The 18,466-nt window shown below is 44.5% G+C and overlaps 1 protein-coding gene across 1 annotated transcript in view; it reads left to right on the forward strand.

Moving 5' to 3' along the window:
- Positions 1 to 11,167: 11,167 nt before the first annotated feature.
- ABCA12 (ATP binding cassette subfamily A member 12) overlaps positions 11,168 to 18,466 on the forward strand; it is a 79,891-nt gene continuing 72,592 nt past the window's right edge. Inside the window, exons 1-2 of the mRNA XM_053947904.1 lie at positions 11,168 to 11,301; positions 15,114 to 15,207. Of these exons, the coding sequence (XP_053803879.1) occupies positions 11,233 to 11,301; positions 15,114 to 15,207 (163 nt within the window). The 5' untranslated portion in view covers positions 11,168 to 11,232. The remainder of the gene's footprint in view (positions 11,302 to 15,113; positions 15,208 to 18,466) is intronic.

The following is an 18,466-nucleotide window of genomic DNA, read 5'->3' on the forward strand; positions in this document are numbered from 1 at the left end:
GAGGGGAGGAGGGATATTTCGATCAGTCACCAGGATGAAAGCTAAGCTGCTTTACACCACAGCCTGCTGGAAAGTGCTGGTTAGAAAAACGTGTCTTTTAAAAGGTCAGGTGTGGTCCTGAGCTCTGGGCTGACACTTGCACAAGCTGGTAGATGATACATAATGAACACCTTATTAGATTAATTTCATCTATTTGGGGCTGCCGTGAACGGCCCATTTGAAAATTGTAGGTTTCTCTGAGGCTGCCAAATGCTGGTTGTTACTATTTCTGCAGATAATACTGAATTTGTAACTTGTTTGAGAGCAACTTATGCAATATTTGGTGATCAGATTTGGAGAATTAACTGGATAGCTTAACTACTTTGTGTGCTTCTCTTCACTGACCATGGGAGCATAACTCTTAGAATCAGATTTCCCATGTGCAACAATCAGGGGGACAGCCACAATTAAAGTTTCATTACCCAACCCACTCAAAAATTGTGGTGGCCTTTATGATTACTGTGTCTTTTTAGAGGCTATGGTTGTCAGCTTTTCTTTTCAGTTGTGAGAGCTGAAAATTAATCTTTTGCTTCAAGTAAAGGAGTACTCTCACTTATATCCCAGATGCCAGCACCAGAAACACAAGGGAGAAAAATGAAATACCTGAGAGCATAAAACTGCAAATGTACTTTCAGAATACAGGACAGGATTTGCTCCCAGTAAACTGTCAGAGCTCCTCCTGGAAGTGGAGAGTGCTTGCTGAAAAGCAACGTGAAAGGTGCCAGACTTATTTAAAAATTCACAGACACATTTTCATACTTAGAACTTCTCTCCCAGTGTAGTAAGAGAGCTCCACTCCTGGAATGGCTGGTAGCTGTCATGGAAGCTTTTTGTTTCCTAGCAAAAGGTACAGAGGCAACAATGGCACAGGCAGGAGAGCTTTGATGCAGAATGTTCAAAAGCCTGATTTCTATTTCCTCTCCAAAGACAGGCCCTCCAGAAACCTTCCTTGACCTCTTCCAGGTATGAAATAGTCCAGGATGGGCTTTGGTGCTCCTCTTCATAAGATTCTTCCATGTCCTCCCTTACAGACATCTTGCCAAACAGCCAAGGAAAGTGTTGCTAGCACTGCTTTCTTCTGTGGATGGATTTTAATAATTAATAAATTGGTCAGGATGAATGGAACTAGTTCACATCTTGTCAAAGCAGCACAAGCAGGATGCTGCTTTTATGAGACTTGCCACTGCCTCTTCTCCTCCAGATCAGGCCCTTCCATGTGCCTGAGCAGCACTGAGGTGACTGCCTGCTTCATTAAGAGCTGCTACAGCACCAGTTACAGGAACCAGCTCAGGAAGTGGTTTACAAACAGCAAAGAGAAAACTCAGAATGAAAAAGAGGGGAAGAAAGAGATGATTGCAGTTTTAAGTTGATTTTCCACGACCTTCCAAGCAGGCATTCCAGTATGAGTACATTAAATTAATGTATTTCTCAACAGCAAGGGCTGTTTAGCAATAAAGACCTTTGGCACTGAAAGAGGCTCAAAACAAATCTTTGCAGCCAGCAATAAAACACAAGGAGTGCCATGCTGAACATCACTGGGTCGCATAGCTTGTTAAGGCAAGAGGCTGGAGGCTTATTTGTGCAATCCCTGCAAGAAATGTTGTCCTGTGACACACTCACTGTCAGAGATAACTGCCTTGGAGATTAAAAAAGAAAAAAATTAAATGTAGCCCTTCAAATGCAGTGCTGTAGCCACACTAAAGGAAAATGTGAACGCCCACAGACAGAACATGAAAGCTTTTTGAAACTTGAACCAAACTGCATTTGGAATTGGGTTAGAGCTGTTGGTTGTTGCCTGTGGAAAAAGAAATAACTTCAAGAGATGCTTGTTGTGCATCCTCTGAACAACCTGATCTAGGGGAAGTGGTGAAGTAGCCCCTGCCCTTGGCAGGGACTTAGACTGAGATGATCTTTAAGATCCCTTCCAACCCACACCATTCTGTGATTCTGTGATTCTGTGATTCTAGAGATTGAGGGAAAAAAAAAGTCTCAAAGCCAAAGCATAATACAGGGTCTTGCCTGGAAGTTCCCAGCATCCAGTCCAGGAAAAAGGCAGTGTGGGATGTTCACATTTTCTCCTGTAAGAAAGGAGATGTTTGATTCCCCAGCTTTTCTGAGATCTGAATAATGAAATAGTTCTAACCAGTATGAAGGTTTGACTTTGGTGGTGCTTTGCATTGCACCCACAGCGTGCCAAGAGCCTTCCTGCCATCCAGGAGAGGCCTCTGGCTCCCACAGGCTGGTGCCCCAGTCCTGCAGAGATTTTTTTCCACAGGCTTTTCTTCCCATTTGTGGGGAGCTGTTCCACTTTTCAGTTGTCTGTGGAGTTAAGCATGTGTATAAATGATTGTAGAAGTGGGTTATTTAAACTTTGGGTATGTAAGGGCTATACATTTTAAGATAGTTTCTTTCAGGGATTTTGCAAGCAGATTTGAGTTTGCCCTGCTCATACTCCAAGGAAAACTGAGGAAATGTGGAAATGTACCTGTGGTTAGCTGACACACCATTCTAGCTCAGCTCATAGTGAACTCCAAGCATTGCAGCCACAGCTCTGTATGCCTTTAAGAATCAAAGCAAATATAGAAATTCTTCAAGAATCAAGGCAAGGTGATGCTGAAACTCCCTGTACTCTCACACCACAGTGTGTAGCTATGTATGTGTGTGTGTGTGTGACAGAGAGAGAGTTATTCCACATTTTTACATGCAGGAGAGTTGTTTTTTTTTTTTTTTTTTTTTTTTTTTTTTCCAAAATCTCTCTCCCTTCCCAAGCCCACTGTTTAACCAATGCTTGATAAGGATGTTTTAAATTATGGTTTTCATCAACTTTCCCATGGAATTTAAGATAATTTCACTGTCACAAAATATCCAGTTGTATCCAAATGGCATTAACATATGGGACTGGGGGAGATTCTATGAATACCAGAGGCACAGGAACTCAGTGTTTTACATTGGTGGGGCCCCAAGACTCCTGCCTGTCTCCAAGTGACGAGCTCCTGGGCAGCCTTTGTCCCCAAAGCAATCTGAAAATAGTCCTGCAGCACAGAATTGCTTGCAGGATTTTGTCCCATTGCTAGCCCACCCTTGTTCCAAATTAATCTGTGTCTAATTTGCTTCATGTAAATGCAGGAGATAAATTGTTAATTCTACAATAGCTGCATTAGTCAAATGAAGACCATGTCTAGGTATCATGGAGTCCCCAATTTGCTGTTCATGGGCTGAGAGAAAAAATGTTTCCAAAAGGAGACAATCATCTGTTTGCTGATTTCTGCTATTACATGTTATGTTATTTGTACACCTCAGGTCTCTTCACCCAGGTCAAACAGCCTGAACTGGTGAGGAGGTTCATGCCTTGCTGTGTCATCTGCCTGATGCTGGATATTACCTCCACATTTATCCTCTGGTTTAGCTTCTAGGAAGAAGTTATATCCCAGATAAACACACAATCCCCTTTGCCAGTCCCACCAGTAGTCCTTAATATGTCTTTCAGTTGTCAGGATGGCAAAACTGAGCCTTGCTCACCCACTTCTAGTGAGATAGAGGTATATATCTATCACAGTCTGTCTTGGAATTAGTTTTGGAAAGGCAGGCATCATTAGCTCCTTCCCAGGGGTTTACATGGATTGGTGTCTACAGAGGGCACCCTCTTCCATGCCTTTTTTTCCTCAAGCAGACATCTGATGCTGCTTCTGTTTTCTTGGAGGCAATGAATGTTGCTTCCAGTGCATCATCAAGTGTCTCATTATTAAATAATTAGAAAAGGTTTTTTAGAAGCATTTTGACTGTAAAGAGCCCCAATTACTGTTGTTACCACTACCTTCTGGCAATGCAGAGGAAGACACTGGTGAATCTTCCTTTGATCTTTGTTGAAACAAGCTGGAGAAAATGGGCAGACCTTTGGACTCTAAATAATGATGCTATCCATAAATAACAAAACTCTTTGGGGCCCTTTGAAGATAGACTGTAACTTCTGCCCAAAGGTGTTCATCTTCACCCCAGGGCACAATGTCTGTCCTGTGCTCCTCTCTTATCACTGGTCCTGCTGCTTACATTTCTGATTGTGGTCATTGCAATGGCATCCAAAAGGACATTCATCCTTTGGCATGGGTTTGAGGGGTATTTTATAAGAGGCTTTTATAATGTAAAAGTTTTTCTGGACAGAAATTTTTGGGGGCAAGGAAAAGAAACCAAAAGGTTACAATCAATGTCACTTTTTGGAGATTTTCAGATATCCAGATTGGCAGTGAGGGGAATTCTGGCCAGAAGCTGCAAAACCTAGGAAGATATTTGGGATATCTTGGACTTCAGACAAGGAGTCCAGAATACATTGACCAAAGAACCTTGCTAATAGTCAGAGGGATCTGCCAGGCCTGCCAGACATTGGAGTTGTGGCTGTAGACAACTTGCCATTCAGCTTTACAGTGCACATGGAGTGGGACCAGCACAAACAGGACATGTCTGAGCTGCTGAGGAGGTCCTGCATGGTGCATCACTCTGTGCCCACCAAGCATGGCTTGGTTTGGGTGTGATTGACCATCTGTGGCTATGCAGAAGCTGCTGGACTTGCTGTGCAAATCCATCCAGCAGTACTGGAGTTTGATTTCTCCTTTCTCTGTTCCATGCCCAGGATAACTTCCATGTGACAGCAAAATCGCAATATCAACTCTAGATTTCATTTCTGTTTGAAAAGTGAAACTACAGCACAAGTCAACTCTCTGAGGTGTAAATCTAGAGTGGGGTCTGTCTGCTTGGGCATCCAGGGATGTGCATCTCACAGAACACCTCCCAAGGTAAGGAGACATCATGGAAGCCCTAGTGAGGGCGTGCAGGTGGCAGGGAGAGGGGAACTGCAAGCTCAGGGTGTGCAGGTGAGGCCCAGGTGGGTGGCAGCACATCTTCCAGCACGTCCTACAGCCCCTCCCGAGGAGCTGCCTCTCCCAGCACGTGTCCCACGCCTGCTCCCCAGCTCTCCAAGGACCAGCCATGTGCCTTGTGCTCAGGCACACACGGGCTTTGACATGCAGGCCATAATCTCAGGGCATGCTTTGTAATGAGCCCTTCTCCTGTGCACTGCACTTCCTGAAGGACCAGGCTGATTCCTCCCAGGAAGGGTGCCTGGTGCTACAGTCATTAGGGAAAGGAGGGGTGAGCACTCTCTCCCAGGCTGATTGCAGAGCCACCTTCCTTGCCCATTTAGTGAAGATTGCCCATCTCCACCCTGGGAGTCAGAGAATCAAACCCTCTTTTGGGACACCTGCCTTTTATCAATGACCTAAGAGATCTTTAACCTTTCCTTTGCTAGGAGTGAAGGAGCTCTCAGAAATATTCTGTAGGTAAGCAAGCCTTTCTGTGCTCCTGTCTGTGCTCCTCCATCACTGTGGTGCTTGTGAGAGATTATTACAACACATATTTTTCTCTACAGCAAGCAAGTTCCCAGCTCCAGGAGGCTGACAGGCCTTGTGTAACTTGTCATTACTCATCAGCACTCCCTATGCTCGTTTAGATCCCAGGGTGTGGTTTTAATTAGCTGATTTTGTAATAACACCCAGGTGACTTGGTGATGGATAGTCACCCTAGAAACCTATTAAGCAGGAGTGTGGTGGCTCCATGTCCTTAGACTACGCTCTCAGATTGCTGTTTGCTTCTAGACATTGAGCTTGTGGAGTTGCCTGTCTGCCCTTCCCCGTAGCTTCCAAGCCTGTTGGTGGATAAATCCCACAGAAATGATCTGTAGATTCTTCACTGAAATGTGCAACCAGGTGTAGAGAAAGATTGTGGTAAATGCCTGGGCTGGAAGTCCTGTGTTGTTTTAGAAAGTCCACGTGGGAAGGAACATGTGTGAATGCACTCTAGCTATGGGGAGTACAAACATACCTCACAAGTCAGTTGCTGAATCTGAGCAAACCTTTAAGTAGGTGTTTTATTATCCCATAATATAATAAAGAATTATGTTTTTTCCTATTTTTTTGCATGATTGTGTATATTGGGTCAAAGCACTGCACTATGGAGCGTAGAAAAAAAAAACTTTACTAAATCCACATGACTGAGGACTTAACTTCCTTTGATGTGCAAATATAATTAATTTTTAATTTGATGCAATTTTAATCTTTCAGGAAATATCTTTCCATTGCATACAGAACAGCCCATCCATGATACAGCTGTTGTCCCAAGTACATCCTGCCTCTGTGTTTCCTTATCCTTACAGTCTGTTCCTAGGCCTCTTAACTTGGAAGCTGTTTTTTTGGGCAGCTTTGCTGACACTTTGGTTTGGAAAGCACAAGTTGTGCCCAGCCTTGGAAATACCAATTGTTCTTTGCAAAGTCAAATCTATTTTTCACAGTGACCTTGCTTTGACCTTGTTATCAGCTTTGCCATGAATAGTGTGATCCCTAATTAGTCCATCTGTCAGCTGTCCAGGTTCACATGATGGGACAGGAGCATTGCTGGCAGATTGGAAACCAGCTGAAAGTACAAAGAATGATAAATTAGAAGTGTCAGGATTTGGATGCTGGTAGCCATCTCTTGTTGGCATCAGATCTGGGTTTAATTGTTAAAGATCTGAAGGAAGGGTTAAAGGACATCCTAATGAAAATCCCATATCACTTGCTCCAGCCTTGGGATTCAGTGGGTTTGTGTAGACTGGGAGTTGGGCCCGGGCCCCAAGGATAAGACTTTTTAGAGAGGGTTTTAATGAATCGGGCCCCACCCATAACTGTGTGAGCACAACAAACCCCAAGTTAGTGGCTTCACTGCATGCTCTGAAGAACTGTACATTGCTGAGCAGGAACCTTCTGCTGTACCAGGGGTTGTTGGTGCTTGCCAGGATCTACCAGCAGCTGCTGCCTTTCACTGCTCATTTGGTGCCCACACCAAAGTCTTTGCTGACTAACTTTTAATCCTGATCCAGTGTTGCGTGTCGATGGGATCACAGGAGTTTGTAACCATTGGGAAAGGGGGAGTGTGGAGCCTGCAAGCAGCCCCGTGGCAAGGTAGGTGTGCGTGTGGGAGCCTCACAAATCCAGCCCTCGGTGCTGGGCGTGGTGGGAAATGATTCATGCACCTGTGGGTTTGTTAGGACCAGATGTGGCTGAAGGTGACCTTGGGAGCAAAGGCATAGGGTGAAAGACTGGATGAGAACATGGCACTTCTGAACAGAGGCACCGTGGCTTTAAAACCAAAAGGTGCATTTCCCTGCCCTTTCCTAAATCTGCTCCAGCAGAGCATTGTTGATATAAAAGGAAAAGCCCCAATGATGAGCTCTTCTGCAACTCCTGTCCCAAATGTTTCAGCTTGTCATGCCTCTAATTCATTTGCAGGAAGCTTGGACTCAGGCTAAAATATAATTTATTTTCATGCTCATCTGCTCTGATATCAGAGTATCTCAAAGCTCTACTTGTTCTGGGGGCTTGTTCCTGGAAATAAGGCTGCCTTGCAGGAATAAGGAGTTAACATCCAAGAACTTTGAGCCAAAAATCAGCTGCACAGTTCTCCTTGACCTCTTTGGAGCAGGCTCTGTGTGATATAATGCTTACTGATGACAGTGACAGACCACTTGAGGGAAAACTGCTTCCAGGAGGGGCTGCTTTGCAAATGCATTTTAATAGGGGGGAAAAATCACCAGTAAATAGTGGAAATGTATTTGGTGGCAGAGCGGTACCGTGGTGGTGCCATATCACCTGCAGTTTCATAGGGACTAAAAATAGTGCCATCCATTTTAGTTTTTCAGAGTGTTCTGAATGTTTTTTAAAAATGCTGAGTGAGCATCTCTCTCAAAACCATGTCTTGTGCCCGAATTTAGGCACCCAGGAAATGTGTAGGAATTTGCGTTTCCAGGCTCCTGCCATGCCATTGGAAGGAGCTAGGAGCAATTCCCAGAGATTATGTGCAGCTTCTCCTGGGGAATGCCATGGGCTGCTCAACAAAACCCTTTTTTTACCATTTCTCAAGTGGTGTTTCAGTTTGTCTTACACCACTGCAGCATCATCCAGTGCTGTGCACTGTGTTGCCTAATGCTGGCAAGTCGTCAGGCAGCTGCTGCTCCACCTGTGGGGGAGGCAGGGCTTTAAATTGGTTATAGACTTTTAAGTGTTACCTTCTTTGGTGCTGCAAGGGCATGTGATGTTAGAATCACAGAATTGGTGAGGTTGGAAAAGACCTCAAAGTCCAAACATCTGTGCAGCCACCACCGTGTTCACCTCAGAACTGTGTCCCCAGATGCCACATCCACACGTACTTTTCAACATTTCCAGGATAGAGACTGGCACTGACTTCAAGGGGGTAGATATTCTGCCCTGTCAGGTTTGATCCCCTTGTATTTCACAGCCAAGCCAGGAGTGTTCATGAGCAGACAGCTGCATTTAGTGGTGCTGCTGTGCGGACCTGTTATTTTGGCCAAGAAACCAGTGAAATATGAACAGTAAGTGCAGCCATTTTTTCTCATTCCCCTGCTGTGCTAAGGCTGAAGAGAGCCCCCAGCACCCCCTGACTGACCCTGTGCAGCAGCTCCTCCACAGCAGTTTGCTCTGTTCATGGATCCCTGCCATGCTGCTGCCTGTGGCACTCACAGCTGCCAGCCCTGACACGTGGGACCCGTAAGGACATGTCCTGCAAGAACGTTTCCAGCACTCTGGCAGATCATTCACACAATGGGCTTTATTCTGTCTTGCATCCTTTGCCTCATTTCTCATACAGGTAACTGGGCACACTTAGGAAGCACAAATGCATTCATTGCTACTGAAATAAAAACTCCTCTACTTGAAAGAGCATCCAAGGAAAGGTCTGTTGGTGAGTTCTGGCTCTGTGGGGTGATTCCTCCTGCCCTGGAAGCTGCAGCCCCTGCAGGGTGATGTGAGCTGCAGTACAGCTCATGGCTCTAATCATTTGCATTGGATAAAAACCCAGTTCAGAGTTCCCCTGAGAGCTTCCTCGGCTCCATAGGCACAGAAACAGATGCTGCTTTTCTTCTCAGTGATCTGAACCGCCCCTCAGTGGGTTTGCCCTTCAGCCCAGAAGAGCCCTAGTTGTTCAACCAGAGGAATAAACCAACTGAGGATGTATTAGGAGAGGGAAGAATTTGGCCTTTCCCTCCTTTCCCCCTCTGGCAATTTGCACATTGGCACACTGGGACATGTTCCTGCTCTGGTCACTTTGTCCACAGCCTCCTGTGCCATCTGCAGGAATTATTAAGTACAGGAATTAAAAAGCAGAAGAGTATAATGGTTTAATAAAGTCCTCATCTGTCTTCTGGAACAGGAATGTTGTGGTGTTTGGGGAGTTGAATGCAGGTGCTCTGAGAGCCAACTGACTTTGAGTTATTCTGATTTTACAGTGATGATCTCGAACAAATTATCCTTTGGGTACTTCCCAAGGGGAATGTTTGTTGACTCAAATCACAAAGGAAGTAAGGATGTGCATTTGCTTGAGAAAATTATTATCCAAATCATAGTGCTCTTTTGAAACAGTTGTTTGACTGAATACCAAAAAGAAGCAATCAGACACTTGCCTTAGAAGACCTTGGCAAGGCAGTGAATGGTGAAATTATACATTTCTTCTCTCTTACCCCCTCAGAGCAGAATTATCTATATTTGGATTTCTTTTTTCAGCCCCAGAGAGGAAGTGAATGCAGTTTACAAATCATGTTTGGACCAAATGCAGTGAATCTGGCCGTGCCTCCTATGTGGAGCTGAACTAGAAGGGTACCAAGGAGCAGTGCTTGTTCTCAACTCCCAGACTCAAATGAGATCCCTCTCCCTCCTAAGGATATTTAGTAGAGAAAAAAAAAAAAAAAAGAGAATGTAGAGCTGGAAGTTTAGACACTTAGGTTTCTTCCCATTGCTTTTAAAACTATACCAGGGAAGCCTTTTAGGTTAATTTTAGCTCCAGCTTCACTCCCACTGTTGGAATGTCCAATCTGTTTAGGCTGAAGGTATGTGGGGCAGGGACTGTTCTGGATTTGTTGCCATTCCCACCTTTGCAGTGCTTCCTCACCAATCTAGAGAAGCTGTTTCCCTTCATCAAGTACCACATCTCTTTCTTCCTCTCCTCTCTTCCTGTCGGTGCTTTCAGCAACCCTTGGATCAAAACTCCTCTGCTGCCACCTCCACTCTGGACCCTGGGTGGAGTTTGGCAAGGACTCTTTCAAGATGGTTTTCATTTTTGAGGCCTGAAGTTAGTTTGTGGCTGAAAGAAATGCCATGTACAGGAATGTTTTTGGATGTCTTTTGTGGAATATACTGAGAACAGTGATGTTTTCCATTGCTTACCAGGTGCTTCAAGGATGGTCTCGGTGTTAGCAGACACCTGAAGGGGACCAGAGCTCTTCCAGCTGACCAGAGCCCATCAGACAAATCCATATTTCAGATTTATGCTGGTTTTTTTTTGTGCAATGAACAGTTCCCTGTGCTGTCACTGCTGCCTCTTCTCTTTCCTCTTATCTTTGGCTGTTCTTTTTAGGTACCACTAGCTTGGGAAATTCAATGATTAGTTGAATAATGAGTATTCAAGCCACACTAGTGCTCTGAAGTGTCTGACCCATTCTCAGGGGAGTTGGTACATTTCATGGAAACCAGTCAGTGAGAACCCCAGGACTTGATTTCCTGGAGGAAAGGGAAGATGCAGGAAGCCAAGCAGTTACATCAGTCCCTGAGATGCATGCTGTGGCTGTGGATGCCTTCTTCCCAGGCATTCCCTGTGAACTCAGGGAAGTCAGACTGGCCTGGCAAGTGGCCTAACTCTGCTGCTGATGACACCTCTCCAGCAGAAGTGGTGTGTGGGCAGACAGGGAGTTTCATCATGGGGAGGAGGAGGCATGCATCACCTTTTGTTTAAGCAGAAGCATCTTTTTGGAATGCTATCCTTTTTATCGGTGAGGGCTTGGACAGGGAGCATCCAGGAGAGGCTGGATATTGTAATTAACACAAGTGGAGGCAGGCTGCTGCATCTGCCCGCCCGCCCGGAGAGGAAGAACCTGTTGAATTTGCTAGGAGCTATTGCTGTGAGGACAAGAGCCACAGTTCCTGGGAGTACAGCAGCCACAAGTGGATGGAGTAGCTGCTTCAGAGCTATGCTGTGGGGAAGAGGCAGAGGCCTGGATTTTGGACACTGGATGCCCTTTTGGGTTAGAGCCTCCACTTTTGCCTCCTAAGCACGGGGAGTAGGAACACGCAGCCCCCTCGCTTTCGGTCGGGTGAGTCAAGGATGGCTGCGCTCTCCCAGCACCTCAGGATCCTGCTCTGGAAGAACTGGCTGAGTGTCAAGAGGCAGCTGGTGAGTGTGGGAACAGAGGAGTGCAGGAGGGGGAACCTGGAAACACCAGGAGCTGAGGAGCGAAGGGGGCACTGCAGAGAGGAAGGTTGTGCTGTTAGAATGGGAGGGTGGTGGTAGAAGCAGAAGGAAGGAAGGAAGGAAGGAAGGGAATGGCACAGAAGTGAAGGTGGGTCTTGTGTGAAGCTCAGGAGTGCAGACTGAGTACCAGGGATGCCTCTCTTGTTCCCTCGGGACAATGTCTGTACAAACAAAACCATGCACAGACTCGTGGGCAGACCTGAGTTAGGGCTGCTGTGCTGTGCCTGCTGCCATGTGAGCAGACCCTGTGCCTGGTACACAGCCTCTGAGGAGCCCCTGGGATTTAGGGGTGAAGGGACTGCCCTTACACAGAGCCATTTGTAAAGGATGGATAACAAAAATGTAGCTCTGAGAGATGCAGGTAGGACAGATTTCCAGTGCAGTCCGGTGTGCTGCAAATCAAACACCCCAATGATCTTTCTGTCCAAAAGATAAACCATTGCCAGAAGTGTCCAGAGAGGGATCTGAGCTGCAGCAGCATCAGGGAGCAAATGTTCCTTTGGATGGCATTGCTTGGCCAGTTTTGTCCCAGTCCAGTGTTGGTACAGCTGTGTGTGGTATTTTCAGCAGAAGCCTGGGCAGTTCAGGGAGCTGCACCATAACTTGTGCTCCAGTAACCCAAACGTGGTGGGGTTTAAACTTGCCTGGTGGAATGGAAACCTTGGCAGGCACGGAAGTGCTGACCAAAGAGAGATGCCCATGGAGGGTGTGATGTGAGGGTGAAGTGAAAGGCCTTGTATGACTGTGTGCTTCTGCAAGGTCTGTTCCAGCTTACCCTGCCCTATCTCCTGGTTGTGGAGCCTGATTCAGAGAGATGCTGAGTGCCTCTGACTCCTTGGATATGCTGTGTGCCTCAGAGTGTTCTTCACTGCTGCAAAATACACTTTTCCTGAGATGCAGAAGAATCCCAATAAATTACCTCTAATTTCTTGAGAGAAATTGTAATAGCCTCGTTAAAAGCAGAAAGCTTGGGTCCCTTTTAGGTCTTGTGTACCCTGAGTAAATGCCACCTAAGCCCTACCTGTGCTTCTGACCACAGTCTGACTTGCTGTAATTCTGGTTTCCTGTAGAGTTGAAATATCAACTCTGTAGAACTGAAATGCCAATTAAAATAAAAATCTGGCCACTGCTGACTATTTTATGGCAGGCATGCCTTGCAACCCTCCTTAATTTTCCTTTCTTGCTCCAAATTAGGGAGCTTGCTCAGGCTGAGGAGGGTGTGAGCAGGTAAACTCAAATCTTTTTGGGAGCAAAGTTGGGCCTGAGTGTCAAAGGTAACTGGAGATATTGGTACCTCTTGCATGTTGCACTTCATTATTTAAACATTATTTAATAATGTTTTAAAATAATTTAAACATTATTTAAACAGAGGCAGGAAGGGGAGAGAAAATGTGCACTCACCCAGAGATCCTAAGTAAGATCTGAGAGATTAAATCAACTTTTAGCAGTGAAATAATCCAGCAACTAAGAGATTATGCAACCTACATCACAGTTCTTAATGTCCCAAGAGCCAGATTGAGGTTGGTTGTTGTTCCATTCGAGTCAACATGTTCCACCTGCAAACAGTTTGGCTAGGGTGGTTGTCTTGTTTTTGTTTATTAGAAATGCCTGGGACAGTGGGAATGCTGTGATGTTGCAACTGATGTGCCCAGCTACTATTAAATCCAATTAAGTCACAGGACAGAGATACTGAGAGAAGACATGTCTGGAAAGTGGGGAGTATAATCATCATTGTAAGCTCAAAATGGGGAGGGACAACGATTTTCCTGAGTAGGAGCAATCAGTATTCATTTGTTGTCCCAGGAATGTGACAGATGTCCGGCCCTTCCTTTAGGCAGCCTCTGACTAATATCAGTTTCTGTGCTGTTACCCCATAATTTTACTTTAGCCTGTGTGGTGCTAAACAAGGAGGACACATTAATAATACCATTTGCATGAGAATTAATCACAGTTAAACTGCACATTTGGGGACTGATTATAGGGAAAGCATCTGATATAAAAAATTACTAAAATATGTCAGTGTCAGTGATGGATCTTGTTACAGGTTGGCAGTGTATACATAAAAAGCAGGAAGGGTCTGGCCTGTCTAAGCTAAATGTGGCTGAATGCTAAAATTATAGGAGCACCCTCTGAAGGGGTGTGGGGGGAGGTGCCTTGTGGTTTGATGTCTGTCACCTATTTTGGGGCATGAATTTGCTCCTACTTTCAAGCCTGAGTCACCTCATCAGGGATGATAGGGATGGAGTTGCTGTAGAACAACTATCTTTAAGCTGAATTGCTCTCCAGGATTTGTTTGTCTGTCTGTTTGGCTTTATGTTCCACTGAGTGTTACAGGAAATGAAAACACGGTTATGGGCTTGGAATTACTTTGTAAAAACAGCTTTCTGTAATATCTGCTGATCTGAAAAAAAAATAGCAACACAACGATGAAAAAAGAAGAAAGACATCTTTGCAGTTCCAAAAAATGGACTTGAAGATAGAACAGCAATTTTGTAGCACAGAGAAGTTTCAGTTTAACTACTAATGGATGGAAAACTCCTAATCTAGTAAGCATGGCAGCCAGCTTGCCAGATAGTGTAAAAGCAAGGGATTATTTGAAAAATTACAATTTTCTAGCTCACAAAACTCCAAGGTTTGTATTTTAAGATTTTGGGCATCCTCCCTAAATTGGTTTACTATACTAGATGATTAATTCTAGTGTTTTCTTAATTCTTGTCCATTGAAAGGGGCAACCCTCATAGAGACAAGAGTTCTATACATGTTCATGTATTTTTCAACACATTAGGGCAATATTACATTATTTCTCTTCCACCTTAAGTTGGATATATGGAAGAAATTCCTCCCTGTGAGGGTGGGGAGGCCTTGGCACAGATTGCCCAGAGAAGCTGTGGCTGCCCCATCGATGGCAGTGTCCAATGCCAGGCTGGATGGGTTTGGGGCACCCTGGCAGAGTGGAAGGTGTTCCTGCCCATGGCAGCAGGTGGGACTGTATCAGCTTTAAGGTCCCTTTAACCAAAACCATGCTGGGAATCATCTCAGCCCATCTGTATGGACTGCTATAGTCTGGAGATGGAAAGGTGCCAGGGATTTGGGCTGCTGGGGTCAAAAGTTCTTATAAGGGGATTTTCTTGATGATGGGTGATCAGATGTGTGTTCTGTAGGCTGGTTGCACAACTCCATAAACCCCTTCCTCTACTGTGCTTGAGCTCCACATCTTGTGAATGACCACTGTGAAAATCTTTCCTTCCAGCTCTACCATGAAGATCCACTGGTTGTGAAAAACAGCTCAATTTTTTTGGGAAAACTGCTGTAGGCTTGTCAAAGACTTTAGTTTTGGGGTGTAGGTCAATTGAAGTCCTATTTATCCATAATTTCACTGAAAGTGAAACCAAGCTTTCACACTGCAGCTGCTTTATCTTTTGGTTGGTGCTTCCCAGCATGCCTTTACTGTGACATAGCAGTGTCTCAAAGCTGGGTAAACACAGTCCCCCATAATTATCAGCCAAACTGAAACCTTGTGCTGCTTTCAGCCTTGTTATTTGCTCTCAAAATCTTCGGTAGTTTTTCTTCCTGAATAGATAATGCTTGGATTTTAATTGTATGCATGCCAAGACAGGTGTGATTTATGGTGCACCTCATAACTCACTTAGGGCCCTGCTTGTACATTCCAGACAGGCTCTGGGTAACATCAATGCGACAAACGTAACCAATATATTTTCATTGCTGTTTTATAGGTATGGTCATTTGTTTTAATTTCCTGGCCTGTGGTTGTTTTCATAATCTTGGCCATTATCCGTCTCAAATTCCCTCCAGAACCGCAGCAAAACTGTAAGTAACTGGTTTGTTTTTATGTCTGTGGGGTTTAGTTCTCATTTCAGTGACTGATGTGTTCATTTGATGGTTTTTGTTACTTTTACAAATTTGGCTCCATGTAGTTTCAGTTTAGGTTTCCTGGGATGCATCATGCTGTAAATAAAATGTGTGTGCTCCTCTGAGGTTGTTTTTGCTCATGATTTTGTGGTGTTTTTTTTGGGTTTTTTTTTTTTTTTTTTTTTTTTTTGTTTGGTTTTTTTTTCCAAATTAGCTTATAATTAAAAAGCAACCTTAAAGAACTGTCTCATCAAGATTTATTCAGGTACTGCTCTGTAGACAACAATATAAATTTCCAGGATAAACTGAGAAGAGGAGAAGAGGGCAGCTGGGGGAGGGCTTACTCAGTAAAATGAATGAGGGCAGAGGCTGCAAGTGTGATTATGCAGGTGAGGTGGCAAACATGAGATTGGTCAACATGAAAGGTTTTACCTTGTGCATGCCACAGGCAAAATGTGCACATCGAAGTTTCTTGCTGCTAAGGCTCAGTTGAAGAGTGATAACTTGCTTGGCTTGTGGGACCTGATGGTGCATTTGAGCCCCTTGTAATAAAAATAGCAGCTCCTTGGGTGGGTCATAGTTGTTGGGGGTCAAATGGGTGAAGGGTTGCACAAGCTGGTTCTCACTTGCAAGCCTTGCTCCTTGGGTCAGGAAGTGTCCATCTCAGAGCAGGGATGCACTTGGGTCTGCTCTAAAGCACCTCTGCTGATCAGTGAGTCCTAACCACCATCAGAAGCATGTCCCAGCCCTGAGCACATTTGTCCATGAAGTTATAGAGTAAAGCAGAGCAAGGAGCTCATCCAGTTAGGAGCTCTTTTTTATCCTTCACGGTGTTAGTTTTGAGTTGATTCAAATGACAGAGCCATAGAATGGTTTGGCTTGGAAGGGACCTTAAAGATTTTCAACACCTGGTTGATAGCAGAGACACCACCATGGATGACCCACATGGGGCTGTCATGGGCCTGCAGGAGCAAATGCCTGGCATGGGCAAGGCTGGGGGTTTGTACTTGGGGCTGGGAGAGTGATGCAGGAGGAGAGGAGACAGTGCCTGGCAGCAGAGGAGACAATATTTGTAGCTATCCCTGTGTGAGATGTGGTTGGGAGGGATCTGCCTCTGAACACTGGGAATGTTCACCCTGGTGAGTGACAGGTGTGATTTTCTGGTTAGAAACTCCTCGTTCCTCTGTGAGGTGTGAGAAAGGACCGCACTGTGGCAAGTGTCAGACATGAAATTAGGATAGTCCTTGTTGCAGAGAGTTTACAGCCTAATCCCCCTGCAGCATTGTGCACCTCCTTCCGTAGGCAGGGATAGAGAGCCAGAGCAAGTTCTTCCTGAAAGTATCATAGGAATTCTTTAATGGGAAAGGACATTCTTGATGTGTTGGGATAGTTTTTTAACCCCAAGCCTATCTGCTGTCAGCAAAAGGCCTCTTTAGGCATGTTATAGATTCCAAGTTCTCCCAAATTTCCTTGAGCCAGTTGGAGCAAGCAAGACAGGACACGTTGTACTTTGTGAAAACCCCAGATTTTGCCAAGTGTGGAAATGGCAGACCTCCCACGCTGCTCCACCAGTTGTACTTCCTGTCCCCAATAAATCAGATAAGTTGAATGTCAAGGGAGCCATTTGGATGGGGAAATATTTATTCTTTTATTTGACAGGGTTATTTGTTTGAACCTATATTTATCTGGAGCATTTTTGCTCTGGATGATCACATCTCTGCCTTAATGAATTAACAGGAATAATCTTATGAACTGCAAGTAGCACCATCAGTTGTGTTTTGCAGGAAAGGGGAAAGCTGGTCAGTATCTTTGGATGAGTTCCCTTTCCTTCTGTAGATTAATTTTATTTTAGTACAAGTCTCAGTAAGTATGTGAGTAGGTGTCTGTCTCTCTTAGAAGTGGATGACAGGAACTCTCTATTGCAAGAGAGGTTTTTTGCTGGAAAATAATGGTTTTGGTGTATTGTTGTGATGCAGATGTTCAGAGACCATCTAAGAATCCCAAAGGAATAGAGAAGGATGCTAACCAGAGCATCAAACAGCCAGTTTCTGCTGCTATTATAGTTAAATAAGAACAGTTGCTTGACAATTTTTTTTTTTTTGACAACTGGAAAAAATGTATCAAACTTTTTGCTTGAAAAGCAAAAGGTTAATCACTTGGGAACTTTCCTTTCTGATAGAAAAGCAGGCGGGGGTGGACACATCTAGAAAAACTACTATTACAGGAGGGGATTTTATTCATTTTATTAATAAAATTCACCTTATGCTGAGTTCCAGTGCCTTCCTTAAGACAGAATCATTAAGTAGTGACAAGAACCTGTTTCCAATTCTGCTGTCAAGAGATTATTGCAGGTAGACAAAAGTCAGGAAGCACAGAATCAGTGGCACAGAGATGGAATAAGCTACTCAGATGCTGAGGTTTGGAGCCTTAGCGATAACCCCACAGAAAATCCCACTCTGCAAGCTTATCTTGTGTATTCAGGGCCACAGAAATATCATGAAATCTATTATTTTTTTTTCAATTAAAACAGCTCAACTTCGAGACAGTAATTTCTTCTGAAGGGCAGCTAATACACATTGAATAGATGGAGGATTCTGTAGAGAAATTACCTGGCAAATACCAGTCAAGGGTGAAAAAATGGCAAGGGTTTCCTGCAGGAGCAAGTTGCTTGTGCTGAATTATATTGTGTAGCACTTAATGCAAAGGGAGCTTGTGCCAGGCTGAGCTTCAGAGGGAAATGACATGCCAAATAAATGTCACCACTCAAGAGATGCTCATAGGAGAACTAAGAACTGAGGAAAACAAGGAGCTGAAGTCTGATAAATAATTTTCTTCACAACTAAAGCATCTTGTATCTAGGAGGTAAAAAACCCCCCTATCTCTCTTCTTTATTCAGGGATTCTGTTTGATGGTGTGTTTCCAGGTCAGCAGAGACTGTTGTCAGGAGAAATGAAAAAGAGATTTCACTGTCTGCATATCCAGTTTCTGTGATGATCCCAGAGTCTTACAAACAAAATCCCCATTCAACTTACTATTCACATTGCAGTTGTGACTTTTGACCTTTTTATTTCAGCCTTTGTCTTTGCTAGGAGACGTTGGGATGTGTATGTGTGGAATAGGAAATTCTGGACTGGAAGCCTGCAGGTGAAAGCCACTGGGTTTGATGGTATCATCCAGACTTTTGTGCCTGTATCACCTGTTTTCTGGAGCAGGGACA

This window comes from Vidua chalybeata, chromosome 7 (genome assembly GCF_026979565.1).
Source record: "Vidua chalybeata isolate OUT-0048 chromosome 7, bVidCha1 merged haplotype, whole genome shotgun sequence".
NCBI lineage: Eukaryota > Metazoa > Chordata > Aves > Passeriformes > Viduidae > Vidua > Vidua chalybeata.